A 22,059-nucleotide genomic window follows, 5' to 3' on the forward strand; every position below is an offset into this window, starting at 1 on the left:
GATTTGGGTTTATAATGATATCAAAATCATCAATATCTTCTTCGTTTATTGACGTAACATTACCATCTTCTGTAATGTCCTCTATCAACAGTTCTGTTTCTTCCGTGCTGATTTCATCTTCTGTCAAAACCTCTTCTATTTCAATAATTGTCACCGCTGGCGATGTTGTTTCTGTCTTCATCACATCCTCGATCCTCACGAGTTACATTTCTCCGTCTATTTCTTGCTCGTTGTCTATTCTGAGCTTGCCGCTCATCTCTATGCAGATTTAGATCTTCCTTGTTTTGTCGAATGCATGTGTAAGTGAAGTCAAAACAGACAACTATGATAACAAGACATATAGCAGTTAATAACTTTCATCTTGCGAGTTCAGATACTAAACAATAAATAAAACGATACACCGCGATAACGAGAATAAACAATACTAATATTTTAAAAAATTTGGAAAAAAAGAGTTAAATATCTTTAACAGAAGTAGGAAAGGTTGGACAAAGTCGCGAGAATGTATGGACCTTTTGGTCACGTGACTTGTTTTATTGTTAAATAACTATGTAACTATGCATTTATTGATATGGGTGTAATGGAATAAAATAATCAGTATTACATTCCCTTTCCAATGATACCATGGATGACCAAGTTTAGTGTGGAACGTCGGCCATTTTGAAATACAAAATGGCGGCTGAAGGAGTGGTCGAAAAAAATGGCACCTAACTTTTTTGGATTCAGCATCTCAAGAATAACAAAGTTAGCTAAAAAAATCTATTTTGGCACAAATATCGAGCTGGAAGACATAATAACCCGTACTATTTATGATATCCATACATTCTTCTATTTTGGCACTAATATCGAGCTGGAGCCTGGGTGCAGTACAAATTTTGCGGGAAAAAAGTATAGGAAATTTTTTTTATTTTTTTTCTGATAGAGTATACCATATAGAATTTCAGAAAAGTGAAGATAGTGGGTTCTAGATTCTAGTGTTGCAAAATTACTAGTTAATATAATACTTTTTCACGAACAGCAGAACCATCAAATTGGCCAGAAGATGAGATGAAAAAAGAAAGAATGCGTTTTTTTACGATGAAAAAATTCTATATACCATTGCAATTCATTATGTTATAATATGTATACAGACAAATTATTGGTATACAAGAAATGAAACACTTTAAGTAAGTAATGTTAACATTAACTCTAAACTGGCCGATAAGCTGTATAGGCCTATTAATGTAAAATATTTTGTGGCCCACCACCACCTTTACGACGCAAGAAACGGACAACAAAAGGAAACGATAATACTGAGCTGGATGGAAATTGTCATTAAATATTAAATGACGAAATGAAGTATACAATAAATATATAAAAACGTGTAATACTGGGGCAGCAACCCTCTACCAAGTATACGTTAGGGTATTGGTATAGCTTAATACAATCATCTATACTTAATAATGTATTGTCCCTTTGACTAATTCCAAAAAAAAAATTTTTTTTTAATTTCGAAAAAAAGTGGGTCATTTTGAAGTATCATAATAGTTATTAACTTTCACCAAAAATTAGTCAAAAAAAAATAATTTAACCGAAATTCAGATGTTTTTTTGTTCAAAAAATAACTTTGACTTCCAGTCAAAGTTTTCAATCAAAACATATCCCATAATGCAATGCGCTTGTTTGGCTACTCTGTATGCATAATCATAAAACTTCCTCTCGATCTGTGTGAAAACACCTTCTCAACCGTGATGAGTTGTAAACAATCCTAATTAGCATCATGCATAATGCATACTCATGGTTTGAAATCTTTGTTTACTTTCGCTTGCGACGATTTCTCAGACGAAATGTAATCTAATTAATTTACCTGTTAATTACGTAAACTGTTGTTTTTGGCTCGAATTTTCGACTTAAAGTGAATAACTTTAATATTACTTTGATATGGCCAATTTAAATTTAGAATATTTTTTTTTTCATTTTTTGTGTTTAAAGGGACAATACATCTTTAAGGCTGCCCCTATTAAAATAATACTGAATAACTACATTAACATATTTACTATTCGTTTAATACATGCGTACCTGATCAATATATCGAATAAACTGAAAATATATACAAGTTGTATAAAGACTTGTAACAAACATAACATTAATACACTTAATCGAATAGAAATACAATTATTCTGGGCGCACACGCCAAAAACCAGGGTTACCGCCCAGAAAATTCCGTTAACCGGAGCTTCGCTCAACAGCAACTTGGTTTTCAATGGAATTCGAAAAACATGGTGTGAGCCACAGCTCTAAAACCAGGTCGCTTTTACAATTGAAATGACTGAATGCGAATATAATTTGTTACGGCATTGGAACTCCATCGCCCAAACTGTTGGATAGTGCTTTCAGACAAGCCAAGCGACGCTGCGTGTGTCGCTGCGCCAATTCGAAAACTGTGCCCTTTACTTTGTATTTAGAAGGAGCCAGACCAATAAATGAGATAGCCTCTGTTAATTTTGCTGAAATGAACTGTGTTGAAATCGGCCTGCCGTCAATATGCTGGAAAAAGGGGGCCAGTGGTATACCTAAAGTGACCAGTGTACTCATGTAAGGACTTTACAGGACAAAATCTGACGCCAGACGTACTCTGAAACGGAATATGTACCGGGGGCTTACAGGCCCGTAGCCAGGCCAGGGGGGGGGGGGGGGGTTTATGGTTCGGGCGAACCCCCCTTTATAGCGAACCCCCCTTAACCAACTGCGAACCCCCATCCCCGACATGCCCAATACCTCACCCTCATCTCCAAAAATCCTCCAAATACGTGCCCCACAGTACAGAAAGTTGTTTGTAAATTGAAAAATTCGTAAACTTGTTCGTGAACCTTCTTCTCTGTATGAGCGTCAACTAGTGATACGTGTCTGTAAATTTCTAAAAGCTGCAAATGAATTGCCGATTTTAACCTGAAAAATAAATGTTTGGTCCCTGCATGTAACATGATATTGACGCGTCTCATAGCGAGCTGGCGCACGAAGAACGATTCGTACAAAGGACACCGCCAGACAACTGCGTACCTATAATTGTTTAGATCACTGGCAGTCAGATAGCCTTCCGACGTACATCAGTATTTATGTGTGACTATGAAGTATAATGTATCATAGAGGATTATAGTGAATATTAATATTTTACACTATAATATCTATGGTATCAAATACAGTCAACTCTCCCAATACCGGACTCTCTGAAAACCAGAAACTCTCCCAATACCAGACTTTTTTTGAGGACCAAAAGGTCCCAAATTTATTTTTACCATTAAAAACACATTCCGAATACCAGACTTTCCGGAAAACCAGACTTATTTGGCCGGCCCAAAGGTGTCCGGTATTGGGAGAGTTGACTGTACTGTAGTTCACATTATGGCATCCGATTATTTTTTTCTAGACCACGCCGATACGTACTAAAATGTATCAATATCACCTATTTACATATTTTTTATTCCTCAACAAATTGCTGTAAATAAATATTATAGATAGAGCTAGCAAATAGCATTTGCCTTCACCCAGTGTGCTTTTTTCGGGGCTGTAGATATACGTTCGCATTGAACTTGAACGCAAAACAAAATACGAAGTAAATGATCAAACAATCGGCGGTTCCGCACAGAGCACGCGCATCTAACATACGGCAACAAATAGTTATCGTCATTTAAATTATCGACGTGTTTGAGGAGGAGGAAAAAAGTACGATCTTTTTGCTCATTGGTTATATAGCATGCTGCACGAGAGTGTCTTTTCCGGCCATTAGGGGTGTCATTTAACAAAATTGGGTTGACCCAAATATTTAGTGTCCGAACCCCCTCTTGACAGATCCTGGCTACGGCCCTGGCTTACCAACACCGGTTTTGTGATGACGGACCGTTAGCGAGGCCAAATCTTTAGCAAGAAGAAGGTCACTACGTTGAACTACCCTGTCGACATTATCTTTACGGACAGCCAATTCACCTATTCTGAAGAAACCTTGAAAGGCCGTTAGAAAGAAAGCCCTAAACCTATAACAAAAAACGGGTTCGATCGAGTCTAGGGACATAATCAACCTTGCCAAAATGTCCGCAGGCGTATATCGCAACGGTTTGAAGTTGCGTGTACGCCACGTAAAATCTTACAAACTAAAAAAGAATTAGACGGGTCGGGAAGACCCGCCAGTTTATGAACGAATGAAATTGCCGATATAGTCGACGAAATAGTCCTCGGCGCAAGGTTTTACCCAAGTAAATCGTTCTTTCCTAGGCATGTGACCTAGGACATTTATTCAATCATGTAGCGATGGATTATTCAAACGGTCGCTTGTTATTGGTCAACACACATGCATTGCGTTTACGCCCTTTGCATTGCGTCCTGCAGATAGATTATTACATACCGCAACGAATCATTATTTCTAACTATGATAACATCTTTAAAAGATTTTTTATATGATGCACTGTATATACTTATAACTTTAATATATGAATATTTTAAAGAAGGAGGTTATTATTATTTTGTTCTCTTAATTTCATAATAAATCATACTTATGATACATACACTTTAAGAAAATGAAATGCAAAATATGGGTTCCCGATCTATATTAATTTAAAAATTTAGCATATTTTTTTCACTTTTGACGTGCTTGTATAAAGTGGTTTCAAGTTGAGAAGTGAATGAAAGGCAAGAATAAATAAATATTCTGACAAAATTAATAGGTTATATGCATGCAAAACAGTTAGGTATTTTAAAATACTCGATATGCCCTGCTTTATGATTAAATAGAGCATTTCAGATAATACATCATTATTTCTTAAATTATTACATTGAATATCAATAAAAAAAGAAGAGCGGCGTTTTTGTAAGAAATATTTATTGTGTTCAATTATTTATTTATTCATTATGTTATTATTGTTATCAAATTGCATTTTTCACGCTGCTACTCTAGCCCGTTACGTCACACGAGATGACTCATTTATTAGATGAAATCAAGCAGCAGTTATAGTACAGTACTACACTTTGACATTTTTGCTAAAATGGAAACTCGACTATAATTTATAGGTACCAGCTGCATTTCTGGTATTTATGAGTCCCATGACAATACTGTATTTCGCTGTCAGATAATCATTGCATTATTATCAAAACAGTCCATGATAGTTTTTGTTTGTAATATGATAGGCCTACTTCAAACTATGTAGTGACCCCAGACTTGACCTTAGCAATAAAATAAACTAAATTGAGTCTGTCTCCATCAAAGTTATTCACTTCTGTAACAAAATTCACATTATAAAAAGAGAAAACAAACGTTTAATTATAACTCAAAAACCATTTTCTGACAGGCAATTGAAGTATTTTCTGTTTTTAATTACATTTTTTTCAGGTAGAATAACTATAATGTGACAATAAAATGACACATTCAAAAACAAATTTGAAATAAAAAATATTTTTCAGAGGGACAATATATCTTTAAAACTGTTACGTCAATAAGCGAGCAGCGTTTTTTGTAAGAAATATTTCTTGTTTAGTATTATTTTCTGTTGGAACTTTCAGCAAGTAATGCTTTTTGAAATCTGTGTCTCCTTCCTGTTTGTATATATTGTAAGAAATTATATTTATGTTTGTTTGTGAATGAAGGAAATATATGTTATTTTGATTGATTGAAGAGTTTCTAGTACCTCAGCTCCACCATGCGTATGACTGAGAGAACATTAAAGATGTATTGTCCTTGACTAATTAAAAAAAAAAATAAAATAAAAAGATTTCGAAAAATAGTGGGTCATTTTGAAGTATCATAATAGTTATTAACTTTCACCAAAAAAAATTCACCATATAAAACTGAAATACAGACGTTTTTTCGTTCAAAACATATCTCATAATGCAACGCGGTTGTTTGGCTACTCTGTATGCATAACCATTAAACTTTCTCGCGATCTGTTTGAAAACACCTTCTCAACCGTGTTGAGTTGTAAACAATCCTAATTTGCATCATGCATACTCGTGGTTTGAAATCTTTGTTTACTTTCGCTCGCGAAGATTTTCCAGACGAAATGTAATCAAATTAATTTACCCTGTACAGTACTTGTTAATTACGTAAACATGTTGTTTTTGGCTGGAATTTTCGACTTAAAGTGAATAACTTTAATATTACTTTTTATGGCCAATTTAAATTTAGAATATTTTGACCTTCATTTTTTGTGTTTCAATCAGCTCCATCATTTTATTCTAAATTATATATTGTTTTTCAGTATATCATTGGTGGTTCAGAATTTCTTGCACTTCATAATAAAGTTTATATATTTTTATTCCGTGATTATGATTTTGCATGGCCTCGATGATAAACACTCTTAGGTGAATCAAGTGTTTTTCTGTGAGAAAATAAAGTATTTTTATTTTATCCTTTGACAATAGTACCTTCTACTGTTCTGTTCTTTGTTTTTCATTCAAATTGAATTAAATCAACAATAGAATCGTTAATAGAACCAATAAGTTTATACTTTGTAGGCGTCTACTCAGAAAGCATTATGTTATGGTATATTGCAAAACTAAAATTAACCTGAACAGCTGAAAAAATTAATAATTTCATCTCATAGATAATGCCGCCAAATCATCATTTGAGGAAATAAGTGCAGTTTTAATAAAGTTATTCCCCACGGTAGAAAACAAAAATAATTACTTAAAGATGTATTGTCCCTTGAAACACAAAAAAATGAAGGTCAAAATATTCTAAATTTAAAGTGGCCATATCAAAGTAATATTAAAGTTTTTCACTTTAAGTCGAAAATTCGAGCCAAAAACAACAAGTTTACGTAATTAACAGGTAAATTAGTTTGATTACATTTCATCTGGAAAATCGTCACGAGCGAAAGTAAACAAAGATTTCAAACCATGAGTACGCATTATGCATATGCTAAATTAGGATTGTTTACAACTCGTCACGGTTAAGAAGGTATTTTCACACAGATCATGAGGAAGTTTTATGATTATGCATACAGAGTAGCCAAACAAGCGCGTTTCATTATGGGATATGTTTTGATTGAAAACTTTGACTGGAAGTCAAAGTTATTTTTGTAACAAAAAAACGTATGTATTTCAGTTAATTTTTTTTTTCCCGAAAAATTTTTGGTGATAGTTAATAACTATTATGATACTTCAAAATGACCCACCTTTTTTCGAAATCTTTTATTTTTTATTTTTTTGGCATTAGTCAAAGGGACAATACATCTTTAACTTAAAATAGTTAAATTTAACCAAAAACTCCAAGGCAAGTAATGATTTTTTGTTGCTTTAAATTTATTTTAATTTACCACAGATCAGAAATCTAAAAAATAATTCATACCAAAGGAAAGAGCAGAATAATGTCAAAATATAAAGTTTATTAAATGTGTGCCCATTTTAACTAATAAGTATAAACCTTTTTTTTTCAAATTGTTTAAATACTATAGCTACTTCCACCTAGCCACCACAACCACCCAACCTCTTTCCCTTTAGAGCAACTTCCCCCTAGTACGACCACTCCTAGAGAATAACTACTTAATAACTAACCTTACAAGTTCAACTTCTCACATGAGGACAACTAACCAGAGGAGAACCACTGGTAAAGACAGTTATCTCTGAAGGACAACTACACAGCAAGAACAACTACCTCTCAAGGACAACTACTACTACTGTACTAGTCCAGAGTGTATTATTCTAGTAGGTAGTTTTTTGGATATGATGAAAACTGTATGTATTTTTGAAGAAGTACTTTATCTTGGTATTCTTGTTGTAGTGTTATTTGGATCAGCTTTGATGTTAATAATCAATCAACACTATACTGAACAAGTTGCTTAAGAATCCATGTTATCTGCATCATCAAATTGCCCGGTGTCCATTGACTCATGTACTACAAAACAAATATACAAGGATGTATTAATGAAGAAATAGACATCAAACAATGTGGACATGAGCATCAATATAGAATAATACATATATAATAAAAAGTGCTCACATCAGCTTACTGAAGTACCAATGTATTGATTATGTAAAAAGAACAGTGTCAATGGAAGCACTATCTAAAGAACTAGTGCACAATGACACACCAGGGAAGAGTAAAATTACATACCCTTCCCTGGACAAACCAACTTTTTTTTTTAATCAAGGAAAAACAGAAGATCTGTTTTTACAGTTATCAAAACATATGTTATTTTTATATGTATTATTCATCATACTCACCAATATGTCCATTTTCTTGTGCATCACCGCCTCCTGATTGTGTTTGGTTCATCTGTAGCCTAGCTAGGACAGCCTGTCCTTCTGCATTCAGTTGAACTTCATCAGCATCTTCATAAAAACCAGGATCAGCTTTTCAAATTAAAACAAATAAATTAATTGTTTAAGTAATGCAGTAAGTCAGTCGCAATCAACCTTGCAGAAAGTCAGTCGCAATCAACCTTGCAGTCAGTCAGTCGCAATCAACCTTGCAGTCAGTCAGTCGCAATCAACCTTGCAGTCAGTCAGTCGCAATCAACCTTGCAGTCAGTCAGTCACAATCAACCTTCCAAGCACTCAGTCGAAATTAACCTTCCAAGCAGTCAGTCGCAATCAACCTTCCAAGCAGTCAGTCGCAATCAACCTTGCAGTCAGTCAGTCACAATCAACCTTGCAGTCAGTCAGTCACAATCAACCTTTCAAGCAGACAGTCGCAATCAACCTTCCAAGCAGTTAGTAGTCACAATCAACTTTCCAAGCAGACAGTCGCAATCAACCTTCCAAGCAGTCAGTCACAATCAACTTCCCAAGCAATCAGTCGCAATCAACCTTCCAAGCAGTCAGTCGCAATCAACCTTGCAGTCAGTCAGTCACAATCAACCTTCCAAGCAGACAGTCGCAATCACCCTTCCAAGCAGTCATGTCACAATCAACCTTCCAAGCATTCAGTTACAATCAACCTTCCAAGCAGTCGTCAGTCACAATCAACCTTCCAAGCAGTCAGTCACAATCAACCTTTCAAGCAGTCAGTCACAAACAACCTTACAAGCAGTCAGACGCAATCAACCTTGCACTTAGTCAGTCGCAATCAACCTTCCAAGCAGTCAGTCACAATCAACCTTCCAAGCAGTCAGTCGCAATCAACCTTCCAAGCAGTCAGTCACAATCAACCTTCCAAGCAGTCATGTCACAATCAACCTTCCAAGCAGTCAGTCACAATCAACCTTCCAAGCAGTCAGTCACAATCAACCTTCCAAGCAGTCAGTGGCAATCAACCTTCCAAGCAGTCAGTTGTAATCAACCTTCCAAGCAGACAGTCACAATCAACCTTCCAAGCAGTCAGTCGCAATCAACCTTCCAAGCAGTCAGTCGCAATCAACCTTCCAAGCAGTCAGTCCCAATCAACCATCTATTAGCAGTCAGTCACAACCAACCTTCAAAGCAGTCAGTCACTATCAACCTTCAAAGCAGTCAGTCACAATCAACCTTCAAAGCAGTCAGTCACAATCAACTTTCAAAGCAGTCAGTCACAATCAACCTTCCAAGTATTCAGTCGCAACCAACCACCATCCACCATCCAATCATTAGTTGTTTCGCTCACTCCCCCTCTAGGAGACAATGGTTCTCGGAATGATAATGACCCGAGTAAAAAGGATTCTCCTTGTACGTTTTCTGTCGGTTACTATTATTGAAAATTCTTGACATTCGTAAAACTAAACCTAGGCCTACTCTGTTTCACAGTGTCTTAGATGATTAATAACATTTTAAAGTAGGCCTATAGTGTGTATATTGTTTGGTAGGGCCCTTATAGGTGGGGAGGTGGAGTTCATTTGAGGGAGGTGCTTATTTAAGGGATATGTTTAATTTTTTAGTTTCAATAATATGGTAACATTTATAATCAAATAAAATCCTCTAATAGATATATGAAAAGTGATAAAAAAAGAATAACAAATGCTTGATAAATTGTAGATAACAGTGCGATGAATTCGACTACAAATAGTATCATTGTGTTATTATAATTCAAAGTGATGTTTTATTGGGGAGGCGTTTATTGAAATAAATGTCGAATGCTTGGTAAATTGTAGATAACAGTGCGATGAATTCTACTACAAATAGTATCATTGTGTTACTATAAATATAATACAATATTGTGTGTATAATTGTGGATGGGCGTTTAGTAGATAGTTGGGTTTAGGGTGGGGGGGCTGGAGCGATTATTGTTCAAAGTGATGTTTTATTGGGAAAGCGTTTATTAAAATAAATGTCATCCTATTAATGAATACATTATTTAATTTAAACATCTTTTGAAACTAACTTCCGCAGCAAGAAGACGTTTTAGACAGCTTGCAATATGGGCAGACATCCCGGTCCTAACGGGACACAGATAGCCTACAGTTATTCCTACCAGCTTACTCAATAAAACTCGGCTATCGGGATTTCACTCGATTTTAAACAAAATGTCCTATCATCAGATCTCCCTATGTAATGTTATAATACTATTCCCCACAATATATTCCGATGCTTTATGGCGTATATTTAATTTGATCTTTATTAATTTGCAGTATAATTTTTATGTTTTAACACACGCGCGGACCGATCCAAAAATAAACAAAAAACTAAAATGGCTATATAGCCACTACCGGCCAACTTAGTTGAAACCAGGAAGTTGCAAGGTGAACATGTGAACTTATCGTGAACCCGGAAATTACTTCGACCCGCATACAATTGAAATTGGATTTAAAATATACTGATGAAATCAAAAATGTTGTTATAAAACCATTTATTATATCTTCCAAAGATAGAAATATGGAACAATAGCGTAGTACTGAAAACTAATGTTATCAAATCTACGTTTCGCGGTACATCTAAGATAGATAAGGTAGGTATCCAAGGCGGAGATTTATACCGAAGTTTTTCCATTGTGTTTGCCTATGTCAGAATTAACCATAATTTATATATAGATTATTAGTTTCATGTCCTCTCTCTCATTAAAATGTTGGAGCCGCATGAAAAAATTTACTATTACTATTTTTCAATAATCTAATTTTTCTAATCTAAGGAAAATAAAATAAAAAATGTGAAGAATTGATTATTTTTGGCTTTGGTCATGGAAATATGATAGGCAACCATATAATACAATGCTTTACTTGAAATATACATTTTAAATGTGTATGCCTATATTTTACCGCAGGGTTTTTATTAAGATAATAAAATAGCAAACTACAATATCAAATCTTGGAAATGAAACTATCAGTAAATTTTACTTGGTTTTTGTTAAAAATTCATTTTCACAATGTTGGCATTAATTTCCACATAACAACTAATTGTGTAGACTAACTTTTAATGTTTTGATTCTCTAACCAATAATTTCTCATACGTTACCGCAAATTACCTCATCAACTTTCATTATTATTTATTTATTTGATTAATTTACAAATTTGGAAGTGGGTTGTGTTTTGAATAAATAAGTACCAAATATTCTCCAATGTCCGTTAACCAAATTTGGCTAATCAAAAATCAGTCAGGCGTTTAGGGGGCGTGCAACTGATTGTGTCGCAATCATAGATGAAACTTTTGATCTATCAGAACTCAGCATACTGTTGCCTTGTTTTGATTTAGCTTTTGCTTTTTGGTTATTCGCGATTTGCTTTGTTTTTCTCTCTCCATTGGTAGCTTATAACAGCTTGTGATGCCATCTTTCCGATTCCCAGAGAAAGCTGAATTATTAATTTATGTTTTCAGTTCAAAAAGATGTGACACATGGCTTGATAACTTACATATTACAGGGTACTCCTGTGTGCCAGGAATGTTGCGTGAATATACGATTACTATATTCCCCGCAATGCGAGACAGGCATTCTGTCAGAACGTAACGCCGTTATATTTAATTCCCTGTCAGGGCTTTGACACCTTGCGCGGTCAAGTGTATCACTTTGGCGCCGATTCAATTCAATTGACAATAATAATGTCGAACTGGAGGGATAATGCACGACGTACCATCAATAGCTGCCATAGAATATAATGTACAGGCCATAGCTCTTTGTTTGTGCCCTGACCCTTCGTCGCCTTGTAAATTGTACAACCTGATTTCTCCTTCTACGTTGTTTTACAGATTGCCGATGACGGCTATTTAATTGCTGTACCTGTATAATATATGCACAATATACTGTACATAGCATGTATTGCATAAATATGTTATAAAGGAAGACAATAATCTGTAATTTAAAATTCGCCGCCATATAGCTAGACAAAAATAATAACAATAAAGGACGCCCCCTCAATAGTTATTTTGTCAGACTTTTTATTGGCCGAATATGCCGGACTCCTTTCTCACAGAAATCCGGTATATATCGGTTATATTTCCAGCACGATAGTCTGATGAGAATATGATGAGAACGATACCGGTATATTGCAGGCACGTCTGTGAGAAAGGGGTTTATGAGATTAAAGTTGTTGTCTGGTCGTGGATACTTTATGCTGTCTCTGCGCCTATAACACAGAAAACACAAAACTTTGCAGGAGCACGGTCCCTAATCAAAAATTGAAACCGAGAGACGACAAAATCAGTCAATAACGCTAATTTTGCGGCTTTCCACTTTTAAAAAATACCGCTTTATACTTTTTTTACTATGTCCTTTTCAATATACCAAAGCTTCAGAAGAACCCATTCATAAACGAAGGCCCTGATAGAAGTTTGGTTTTATTCACCAAATAATAAGAGGGGTCTAATAAAATAAAAATAACATTAAACAAAAAATACCAACATCCATATAAACAATATAATATATAAAAAATATATATAATAATATAACAAATACCATCATCAGAATCAATATCATCTTCATCTGGATGTAAAGACTGGCAGTCAGCTAATGCATTAAACATTGTCATTACTAAAAAATAAAAATAAATAAATTTTATATTACTTTGTTTTCCATCCCTTTAAGTTAACTAGAGATAGTAGGGATTATTCATATTTAATTGATAGTATGACACAGTATCAGTGGTGAATGAAAGCTGAGGTAGGATAAAAGTTAAAGCAGAGACAAATTGCAAAAGTTGCAGAGGGTTATAAAAGTTAAACGAGGAAAGCAAAATTGCCAGGGAAATATGAAATATAATAGATAGGTAACATTTGACATGTGCACATACATGAATCTTTGTCTTGAGGAACAAATCTTATTTCTGAAATTGAATCTTCACTATCTTCCAAACCATCATCTGGTTCAAGATTCGTTGTGTTTATCATCAGGTACAGACATTCATGAGGAAAAGTTGATACATCTCTTGATACTGCATGCAATGAAATGTTTGGATACTCAAGATGGAATCCAATGTTTGCTTCATTCATCCACAACACAGAACTGTAAAAAAAATAAATAAAAAATAGAATAGTATACAAATAATGAACGTTGATAAGCTTGATGGTGAGTCAAAATTAAATAATTTCATTAGTCCTCCCGTAGACAATCTTACATCTAACAAATGTAATATAATGATATAGATTTATAATTGAACACAGCACAAATGTGCAATATTCGGGGTACAGCAAAAGAAGTTGTAATGAAGTCATAAAACGGGATGTAACGTCACATACACATCAATAAAACCTTGCTACCAAACTGTCCTGAACATTGTCTACAATAGATCGTGATTATCACACACCTTAGATGGGTCTATTCTATATATTCTGGCTCGACTGTCTATTCATTCACAGACTTCACACTAATCGGGATGGCATGCCCAATGTTGTGGTATATGCATGGTATGAGTAATCTATGGTATATGTATCCCACTATCCCAGTGACTGTGAGTCACTAGAAAATACATGTAGAAATTTATGAGAATGTTATTCTGTGGCTCCAAGGTTAGCTCATACCTCAAACGGTAAACATCCCTTTTTTCGTGCATAAATAATAATAATAAAAATAGCCGCTGCAGGTGGCGTGCAGGTGACTTGTTTCAGGGCCATGCCATGGCTACACTAGCTGTGGTTTGTTGTTAAATTGCAGAATTCGATTGGCTCTAAACCATCTCGGCCAAAGTCAATTCTGCCACATGTCAAGTTGACCTTATGGCAACTTGGCCATAAATCAACTCGGCCGAAAAATAAGTCAAGTCAATACAAGCATGCATCGCGCGGATTGATATTTTCGTTTTTGTGATACACCCACTTTCGATTGATCATGAAGGGAAAACAAATGGAAGATAGTTAAATAGATAAATATGTTTTGGATAAATTAAGCCAATGTTGGATTCCATCTTGAGTATCCAAACATTTCATTGCATGCAGTATCAAGAGATTTATCAACTTTTCCTCGTGAATGTCTGTACCGGATGATAAATACAACAAATCACAAACTTCCAACCGATCGTGAAGGTAAAACAAATAAAAGAGCCGTAACTTTTTAGCAAGAAAATATCGGGTCTTTCCTAATTTGTATTACAGATTATGACAAAAATATGAAAATATATTGAGCAATGACAGGCTACTGTAGGTCTATAGCTAGCGTACTATGATTTTCATACGTTACTACTGTTTACCAGCTAAGCCTACAAAACTAGGCCTATACTTTGTGCAATATAATGTCACATGTGTGAGGATTTGGGTGTCACGAAACCTAAGATTCCGAAAGCTAAGACCCCTAAGACCACGAAACCTAAGATCCAAGATTACTGATAATTCTCTTTCACACCTGCCTTGTATTTTAACTATAAATTTGTTAACCAACTGTATCCTGAATTCCACACCTTAAAATTAGATGAAGAAGAATCAATAAATAACAATGAATTTATTTAATAAATTGATGATTTTACAGAAGTTTTTCTCATGCAAATTTCGCATACTCTATGTTCATTTTGTTTCTATGGAACGCCAAAAGAGCAACATCAATAATGGGTTAAAAACTATGTGGAATCCATCTATTTAACTCATTTTTTGGTGAAAATCATGTTCAATTAAGTATATTTTGTCACTGTTAATACAAATAAAATTTTACTGTTGATACTTTAAGAATAAAATCGACAAATTCATCATATCCCATTTGGTTGCCTTTATTACTAGGCCTAGGGTAAGTAGTGATGCTGATTTTAAGATTGATTAATATTCTTTGAAAATAGAAAAGTATCACCAGTAAAAATATATTACTGTACAGCATTTTTATTGACAAATTGACAAAATATATTGAACAAATTAAACGTGCATTTGACCAATAAATGCATTATTTGTAGACGCAGAGTTTTTAGCCCTCTATTATTGTTGCTCTTTTGGCGCTCCATACAAACGAAAATATTGAAAGTTAAATATGTGAAAGTGTGTATAAGAAACACGTCTGTAAAATCAACAATTCTTATTTATAAATAATACCAAGTAGTTATTTGTTACTTTTTATGTGAACCTCTTTCATAAAAGTACTTATGAGGTCTAATTCTAAGGTGTGGTATTCAGAATAAAGTTAGCTGAATTAATTTGGAGTCAAAATACAATGCAGGTGCGAAAGGGAAACACCCCCTGAAACCAACACAATGGAGTAAATATATATAAACAAACAAACCGTCCAGTTTGTTTGTTGTGAAATAAAGGTATATACTGTATTGACTCAACAGGCGAAAATCTTGTGATTTTTTTTCTGTTTGTGATAAGTATTTAATTAAATTTATGGTAAAAAGCATTAATAAATGAAACCTACTATGTTTAAAATTATTGTTTTTAAGCGGTCTTAGAATTGGTAATCTTAGGTCTTGGGTCTTAGGTTTTGTGATCTATTAGGTCTTAGGGGGTCTTACAGTGGCGGATCTAGCAGGAGGCGTAGTGGGCGTACGTTCCCGTATTTTTTAAAGATTATTATTATTATTATTATGATTATTTTTTTAATACCCGCTCAAATACAAAATAATGTATACGGCACCTACTGTAGATTATATACCCGAGTGCCTCATTATACCGTACCCGCGTCAGTACAGGGGTGGATTGCTATAAAACAGTCTTAACTGATGGTCTTAACTCCCCGATTAAAGCCGGCTTTATCAGATAGACGGTCTTACTAAAGCCACCCCTGTTAGACCATTGCTATAAAACAGTCTTAGATAAGACCGCGTAAAGTAACAAATTGAGGGCGTACTTTGCGCGTAGAATACCAAATAAGGTAATATTCGTCACGCTTGTTCAATTCACAATCATATAACAGTACGTACATTTCTACGCAAGAAAATCTATTCTAGGCCTATATAAGAATAAAATCACCGTTATTATTTGATTTAACACGTTCAATTAGTTGTTTTTGACGATAAATAATACGTAAAAGCAACAAAAGAGAGGTTTTAAGACTCCTTCGAGTAGGCTTTAATTTTAAAGACCGTTTACAGGTTTAGACCGCAGTATACAGTCTGGCGGTATAGCAATGGTCTATAAATAAAGACTACTTGCTACGTCACGAATTATAGCCGGCTAAGCGCTAAGACCGGTTATAGACCGCTTATAGCAATCTGCCCCTGTACCTGCAATTTTCGTAAAACGACGATGCCTTGCATAAATGTTTGACTTGCCCTCTCACATTGATTGGGGGATTGTTATTATTACCTAAAGTAGGCTAGGCCTAGATAAAAGATAGCAGCTAGGGTCAGGCCCAGTAGAGTGAGTACTAGGCCTAGGCCAAAATACCAACTAAGGCCTAGGCCCCTACTAGCATGGCCCAGAGCAGGCCTCAGTCTAGCTAGGAGCCTAGGACTAGCCAAGCTAGACTCTTCTTCTAGATAGACTACTTGCTACGCCATACCATGGAGCTATATCTCCATGATTCCATGGCCATACAAGTATTAAGGTACCGTAAGGACCGTAAATTAAGGCTAGAAAATAAACCACACGTATTAAACCTTTCTGTGACATATAATGTTCCATTTCCTTTGTTCGATTCTTTAAAATAAACATCGGTCTTATGCTGTGTATGAACAATACCCGTTGTGGGAGCCGATATCAATGTTAAAGTTGTCATTTCTACAAATTGATTCAGTTAAAAATTCAGCCGCCATGAAAAAAAAACAACAAATGTGCCATGTGTGTGTTTACAACAGCCAGCCGTGCATCATATATTTCGTTTCTATCCCGATCGCGATTTTTTTTTCCGTACGAGAGTTCCTCCATCGGTTCGTTTCGGACTCAATCGACTCTCTTCGGTATTCGGTAAAGTCAGCTCACTGATGCGTGACAACATAATACAATTTACATTTACAAACCGCGAGCTAATACTTTCACACAGGCTGTCATAATAGTAAAATGAATCTACACTAATACGAGTTTTGATGACATTAATTAATAAATATTAGGCCTACTTAGTAATTACATTAAGAACCCAATAGCATATTAAAGATATTTAGGTCGTATCAGATATTATTTTTTGAAGTTGAACGACCCTTTGTCACGAACGAAAGGCTCTTTTCTTATCGTTATGGTATTGTAGCTAGCCCATGGCTAGCCTAGCCAAGCTTGTGTAGGCCTATGGATGCAATGTATTACTTTTGAATTTAAAATGATTATGTACATTAGAAATTCCTATGCACAGTGTATGTTTTTTATACCTTTTAAAATAATATTAAATTAATATTTATATTGTAAGGTAATGGAAATTTTACGTTAACGATGTACGTATTATCCCCAATCATGAAAAATAAAGATTTCAGACTTTTAATAATAGGCCATTTTTGGAGTTTTAATTAAAGATGTATTGTCCCTTGAAACACAAAAAATGAAGGTCAAAATATTCTAAATTTAAATTGGCCATATCAAATTAATATTAAAGTTATTCACTTTAAGTCGAAAATTTGAGCCAAAAACAATATTAAGTTTACGTAATTAACAGGTAAATTAAATAAATTACATTTCGTCTGGAAAATCGTCGCAAAGATCGTCGTAAACAAAGATTTCAAACCACAAGTAGTATGCATTATGCATGATGCTAATTAGGATTGTTTACCACCTGTCACGGTAGAGAAGGTGTTTTCACACAGATCGCTAGGAAGTTTTATGATTATGCATACAGAGTAGCCAAACAAGCGTGTTGCATTATGAGATATGTTTTGATCGAAAACTTTGACTGGAAGTCAAAGTTATTTTTTGAACAAAAAAAAACGTCTGTATTTCAGTTAAATGATTTTTTTTTCGACTAATTTTAGGTGAAAGTTAATAACTGTTATGATACTTCAAAATGACCCACATTTTTTCGAAATATAACATTTTAAATTTTTTTTTGAATTAGTCAAAGGGACAATACATCTTTAAGTTATAGGCCTACAACTAAGATTATTGTTTATTATGTGTATATGTAATTTGGAAAATCATAAAAAATACATGCAAAGTAAAAAACATTCAATTACGGTACTGACACGACTACAAATACATTTATAATAACACATTTTCCAGGAAGCTTATAAGTGATACTATCATCTTATCATGAAGATCGGTTTTCTGTATTCTTATTCTTGATTTTATTTTTTTATTATGGTTTCTGAAATTAATTAAAAAAAAAAATTGTTCATTTTAATTCAAAATTTCCACCGGCCAAGATATCAATAATGATTAAATTAACACAATATTAAACGCTTTATTAAGCAAGCATGTATTTCTATACATTACAACTTACAAGAATAGGCCTACATGTTACTATGATCTATAGGCCTATAATTCATTTCAAATGTTACACTTAAAAACCCGAAGAAAAGTAATTTTCTTGATAAAAACATCTGTTAGTGTTACTGTACATATAATTTCTAACCTGCTACTTCATTTTATTAAAATAAAAAATAGTACTGTAGCTGGAAATGTACTACATTGAAGCACACGTACGTAGGGCTAGGCTAGCTAGGCCTTGCTTGTGACGACCAACAAAGTGCTGCTGCTGTGTGTGTGTTAACTGTTTGTGAATCTGATGGTACATACATTGGTTTGTGGCTGCCTATACAGTATTATATTATTAAAATTATAGGCCTATTATTATTATTACAATGAGGTTCAGTACTACTATTAATATGTATTATTATATTTACAGTGAGTATATTAGGCCTAGCCTAGTATGTATAAATCTGTCACTCGTGCAAAAAAGCTGCTCACGTTTTGTCTTGTGGTTGCTTTCACGCATCAGTGAGCATCGGTGGCTTACCGAATAGTGGATTGAGTCCGAAACGACCCGATGGAGGAACTCTCGTACGGAAAAAAAAATCGCATCCCGATCGCCGTTGATTAAAACAGCGCCATCAGCAGTTTGGTTGACCTTCCAAGTTTCTGGATATCTACCACAGTGAAACAATTATTACACAAACATTACTACACTGTACACACACTTAACATAACTTATAATAACTTTTATTTCAAAGCTTAACTTTTATTTCAAAGCTTGACGTTGATGTCTGCAATGAACAACTTAGGCAATGGGCACTTCATCCACTATATAATGCTACAGTTCCTAAACCAAAAGTTTTCCTTTGTTTAAACATACCGTAATTAAATATAAATGCTAGTAATTTTCTGTCTGTTTTGCCCTCTTATACACAATGAAAATTAAAAATTAATATTTGTTTAGAACTTTCCACAATAAAGATTCCTTCATACAACAGGGTTTTCTATTTATTAGAGCCAAGTTTCTTATTGAATTACATGAATTCTTGATAATGTAAATGCTGATAGCATACTACGTATAGTATACAGTTACTAAGTAGTCAATGTCAATAAATCAAGATCACAAGATTGCGGCTGTAGTCATTGCTTTAAATACAAAATTAACTAGGTTGGTAAAACCATTTGTTGTTTGTTGATTCAAAAGAAAATCAACTATTGTATTCTACTACTAGTTAACAAAAATTAATGAAATAGTAACAGTATAGTACAAATAAAGAATATTATAATTACAAAAACACCTATAAACCTATAAATTCAATAATACAAGAACAATACAATTCATGTTTGTTGAAACTTAACAGAAATCACAAGGCCTTAAATTAATCATATTGATAAGATGATACCATATCCAATACAAAACAGTCAACTGTACAGAGGATAACAAAACATATTTATTCATTGGATGAAACACAAAATACAAACTTGTATCTTTACAAATAATTCTAATAAAGAATGTGCACTATATTCAACATACCTCCAAGTAATGACAACCTAAAATTATACTAAACTATTAATCAAAATCAAAATAAACTTATAGACTAAATATATACAAATTGTTGTTCATATGAGTCATTAAATATCAATTAAATTTTGAAGACAAATACATTCATATCCGTAAGTGATGACAAAGTGTTGCTATCAGGATTGGAGGAATATCAATTACAGTTCCATCTGTATAATGATTCAGATTATTTTTGATGAAATATTAAATGAAAGCACTATACATGAACATGTACTTATTATAACAAGACAACTTCAACAACTTTATCATTGGGTTCCTTATATTTCAATCTCTGGTTAATTTATGTTTACATTTACAACACTAGCTTTATTGACACATATAAATATTAGCAACTCCATACATTGATTTTAGTCTTACAAGAATGTTTTTAAATTCCTTACATTCGGATAAAATTACCCATTCAGTTTTTTTATACATTTCTAATAAAAAGCCAACATTGAATATTTGATTTGATTTAGAGCTACTTTGATCTATAGCAAGATGATGAGGAGTCTATTATTTATTGTACAAATAGTCATGCATTGTTCTCATCTACTTACTATATTACAATTGCAATATTTACATGCCACATGCAAATAACTTTTAATCACCATGGTACAAAGAGGAATTAGTGTGAATCCATTAACAAATTCCTCAAGATAAGAATATTGAATAAACCATAGGAAGTTTATTATAACTAAATAAAAACACAATATAATAGTTTATTAGTATTATATTGTCATCATCATTATAATGACTTTTTTTACAATAAAATTACTTTGTGTATTAACATTTCTTGGAAAAGGGTAGGATTACAAGCCATAAGGTAATTAACTAATCATATTGACTGAACATTTGTAATAAATATTGAAATATTGAATTTTCAATACAATATTAGGGTTTCTATAGCAACACTCATGCTAACTGCAAGTTACTTATATTCAGTAGCATTAAATTTAAATGTAATTAAAAGCACAGTGCAGGGTGAAAATGCCTCTGGTTTAGCACTCCTAAGGGGCCTACCATGCTGGGTAGTGCTCAGTGAGTGTGCATAAAGCCGATGAGTAGGATAATATTTAACAATGTAAATCAATACAATTACAACTCTTCCCAGAATGTAAGTTAAGGACATCTAATTACTTTTTTCTTAAAAACCAATTAATTATCATAGGTGAATAAATGACAATGACAGCAAAGTTATTATGAACCTACTGTTATTATAGAATTTTAAGTAGTTTCAAAACTGTCAAATGTGATACTGAATAATACAAATATATTGTTACATATGAATGATGACTTTTCCTTTTACATTTGCCTACATACTAATTCGCCTTTCTTCACATCTTCATCTATGATTGCTTGTTACTTGATTGTCCAGTACCAACATCATCATCTTCCTTTTGTTCTTCACTACTGCCTTGAGGCCGACTTTGATTATTTAGACTGTTGTTAATTGTGTTGTTATGACGATGGATGTTCGTCATATGATGTTGCTGGTTATATGGTTGTTGATTATTTGGTACCTGCTGGTGTATCTGGTTGTTCTAAAAAAAGTAACCATTTATGTTAGTATTTAATTATGTTATAACTTTTTGTAAAGGAATAATTTCAACTTCTGTAGCTAGTAAAACTTGTCAATAGAGTGCTCATGTGAGAAATATTATGTTATGGAAACCTGTAACAAAATATTTTCTGAAATTGGATGTGCATTGATTTTCATTACGGGAGGTTTAAAGAAGGGCTTCACGAATTTCCAATCTTTTACATTAATATAGTCAGATATATGAGAATGTGAAGTTTTGTGTGTGGTACCAAAGCAGAAATGATTGAAGCCAGATGTAAGAGTTCACTAAAACTAATACTTAATGTCATAATTTCTAAATTTATCTCAGAAGGCTAAGTTTAACAAACTTGGTTTATGACAATTCACAAATCAATACTTTAGT

General features: G+C 33.7%; 2 protein-coding genes across 3 annotated transcripts in view; both read right to left on the reverse strand.

The window, feature by feature from the left end:
- Positions 1-7,262: 7,262 nt before the first annotated feature.
- LOC140048634 (methylosome subunit pICln-like) lies at positions 7,263-17,263 on the reverse strand. Its single transcript, XM_072093393.1, has 5 exons — positions 16,818-17,263; positions 13,098-13,309; positions 12,764-12,838; positions 8,191-8,319; positions 7,263-7,861 (listed from the first exon to the last, which is right to left on the reverse strand). The coding sequence occupies exons 1-5, from the start codon at positions 16,934-16,936 to the stop codon at positions 7,806-7,808; spliced, it is 591 nt and encodes a 196-aa protein (XP_071949494.1). The 5' UTR covers positions 16,937-17,263; the 3' UTR covers positions 7,263-7,805.
- A 2,014-nt stretch (positions 17,264-19,277) lies between these two features.
- LOC140048824 (ubiquitin carboxyl-terminal hydrolase 9X-like) overlaps positions 19,278-22,059 on the reverse strand; it is a 49,022-nt gene continuing 46,240 nt past the window's right edge. For both annotated transcript variants that reach the window (XM_072093622.1, XM_072093621.1), the window contains exon 55: positions 19,278-21,657. In XM_072093622.1, coding sequence (XP_071949723.1) covers positions 21,463-21,657 — 195 coding nt within the window. In that variant the 3' untranslated portion in view covers positions 19,278-21,462. The remainder of the gene's footprint in view (positions 21,658-22,059) is intronic.

The sequence above is a fragment of the Antedon mediterranea genome, chromosome 5 (genome assembly GCF_964355755.1).
Source record: "Antedon mediterranea chromosome 5, ecAntMedi1.1, whole genome shotgun sequence".
NCBI classification, from domain to species: Eukaryota; Metazoa; Echinodermata; class Crinoidea; order Comatulida; family Antedonidae; genus Antedon; species Antedon mediterranea.

What these genes read in the sequence shown, in the direction of transcription:
- LOC140048634 (XM_072093393.1), bottom strand. Translation starts at nt 16,936, where the DNA reads ATGACAACTTTAACATTGATATCGGCTCCCACAACGGGTATTGTTCAT. An exon ending in TCCTCAAGACAAAGATTCAT is followed by an intron (nt 12,839 to 13,097) that starts GTATGTGCACAT and finishes TTTATTTTTTAG; the next exon opens with TAATGACAATGTTTAATGCA. An exon ending in ACAAGAAAATGGACATATTG is followed by an intron (nt 7,862 to 8,190) that starts GTGAGTATGATG and finishes TTTGTTTTGTAG; the next exon opens with TACATGAGTCAATGGACACC.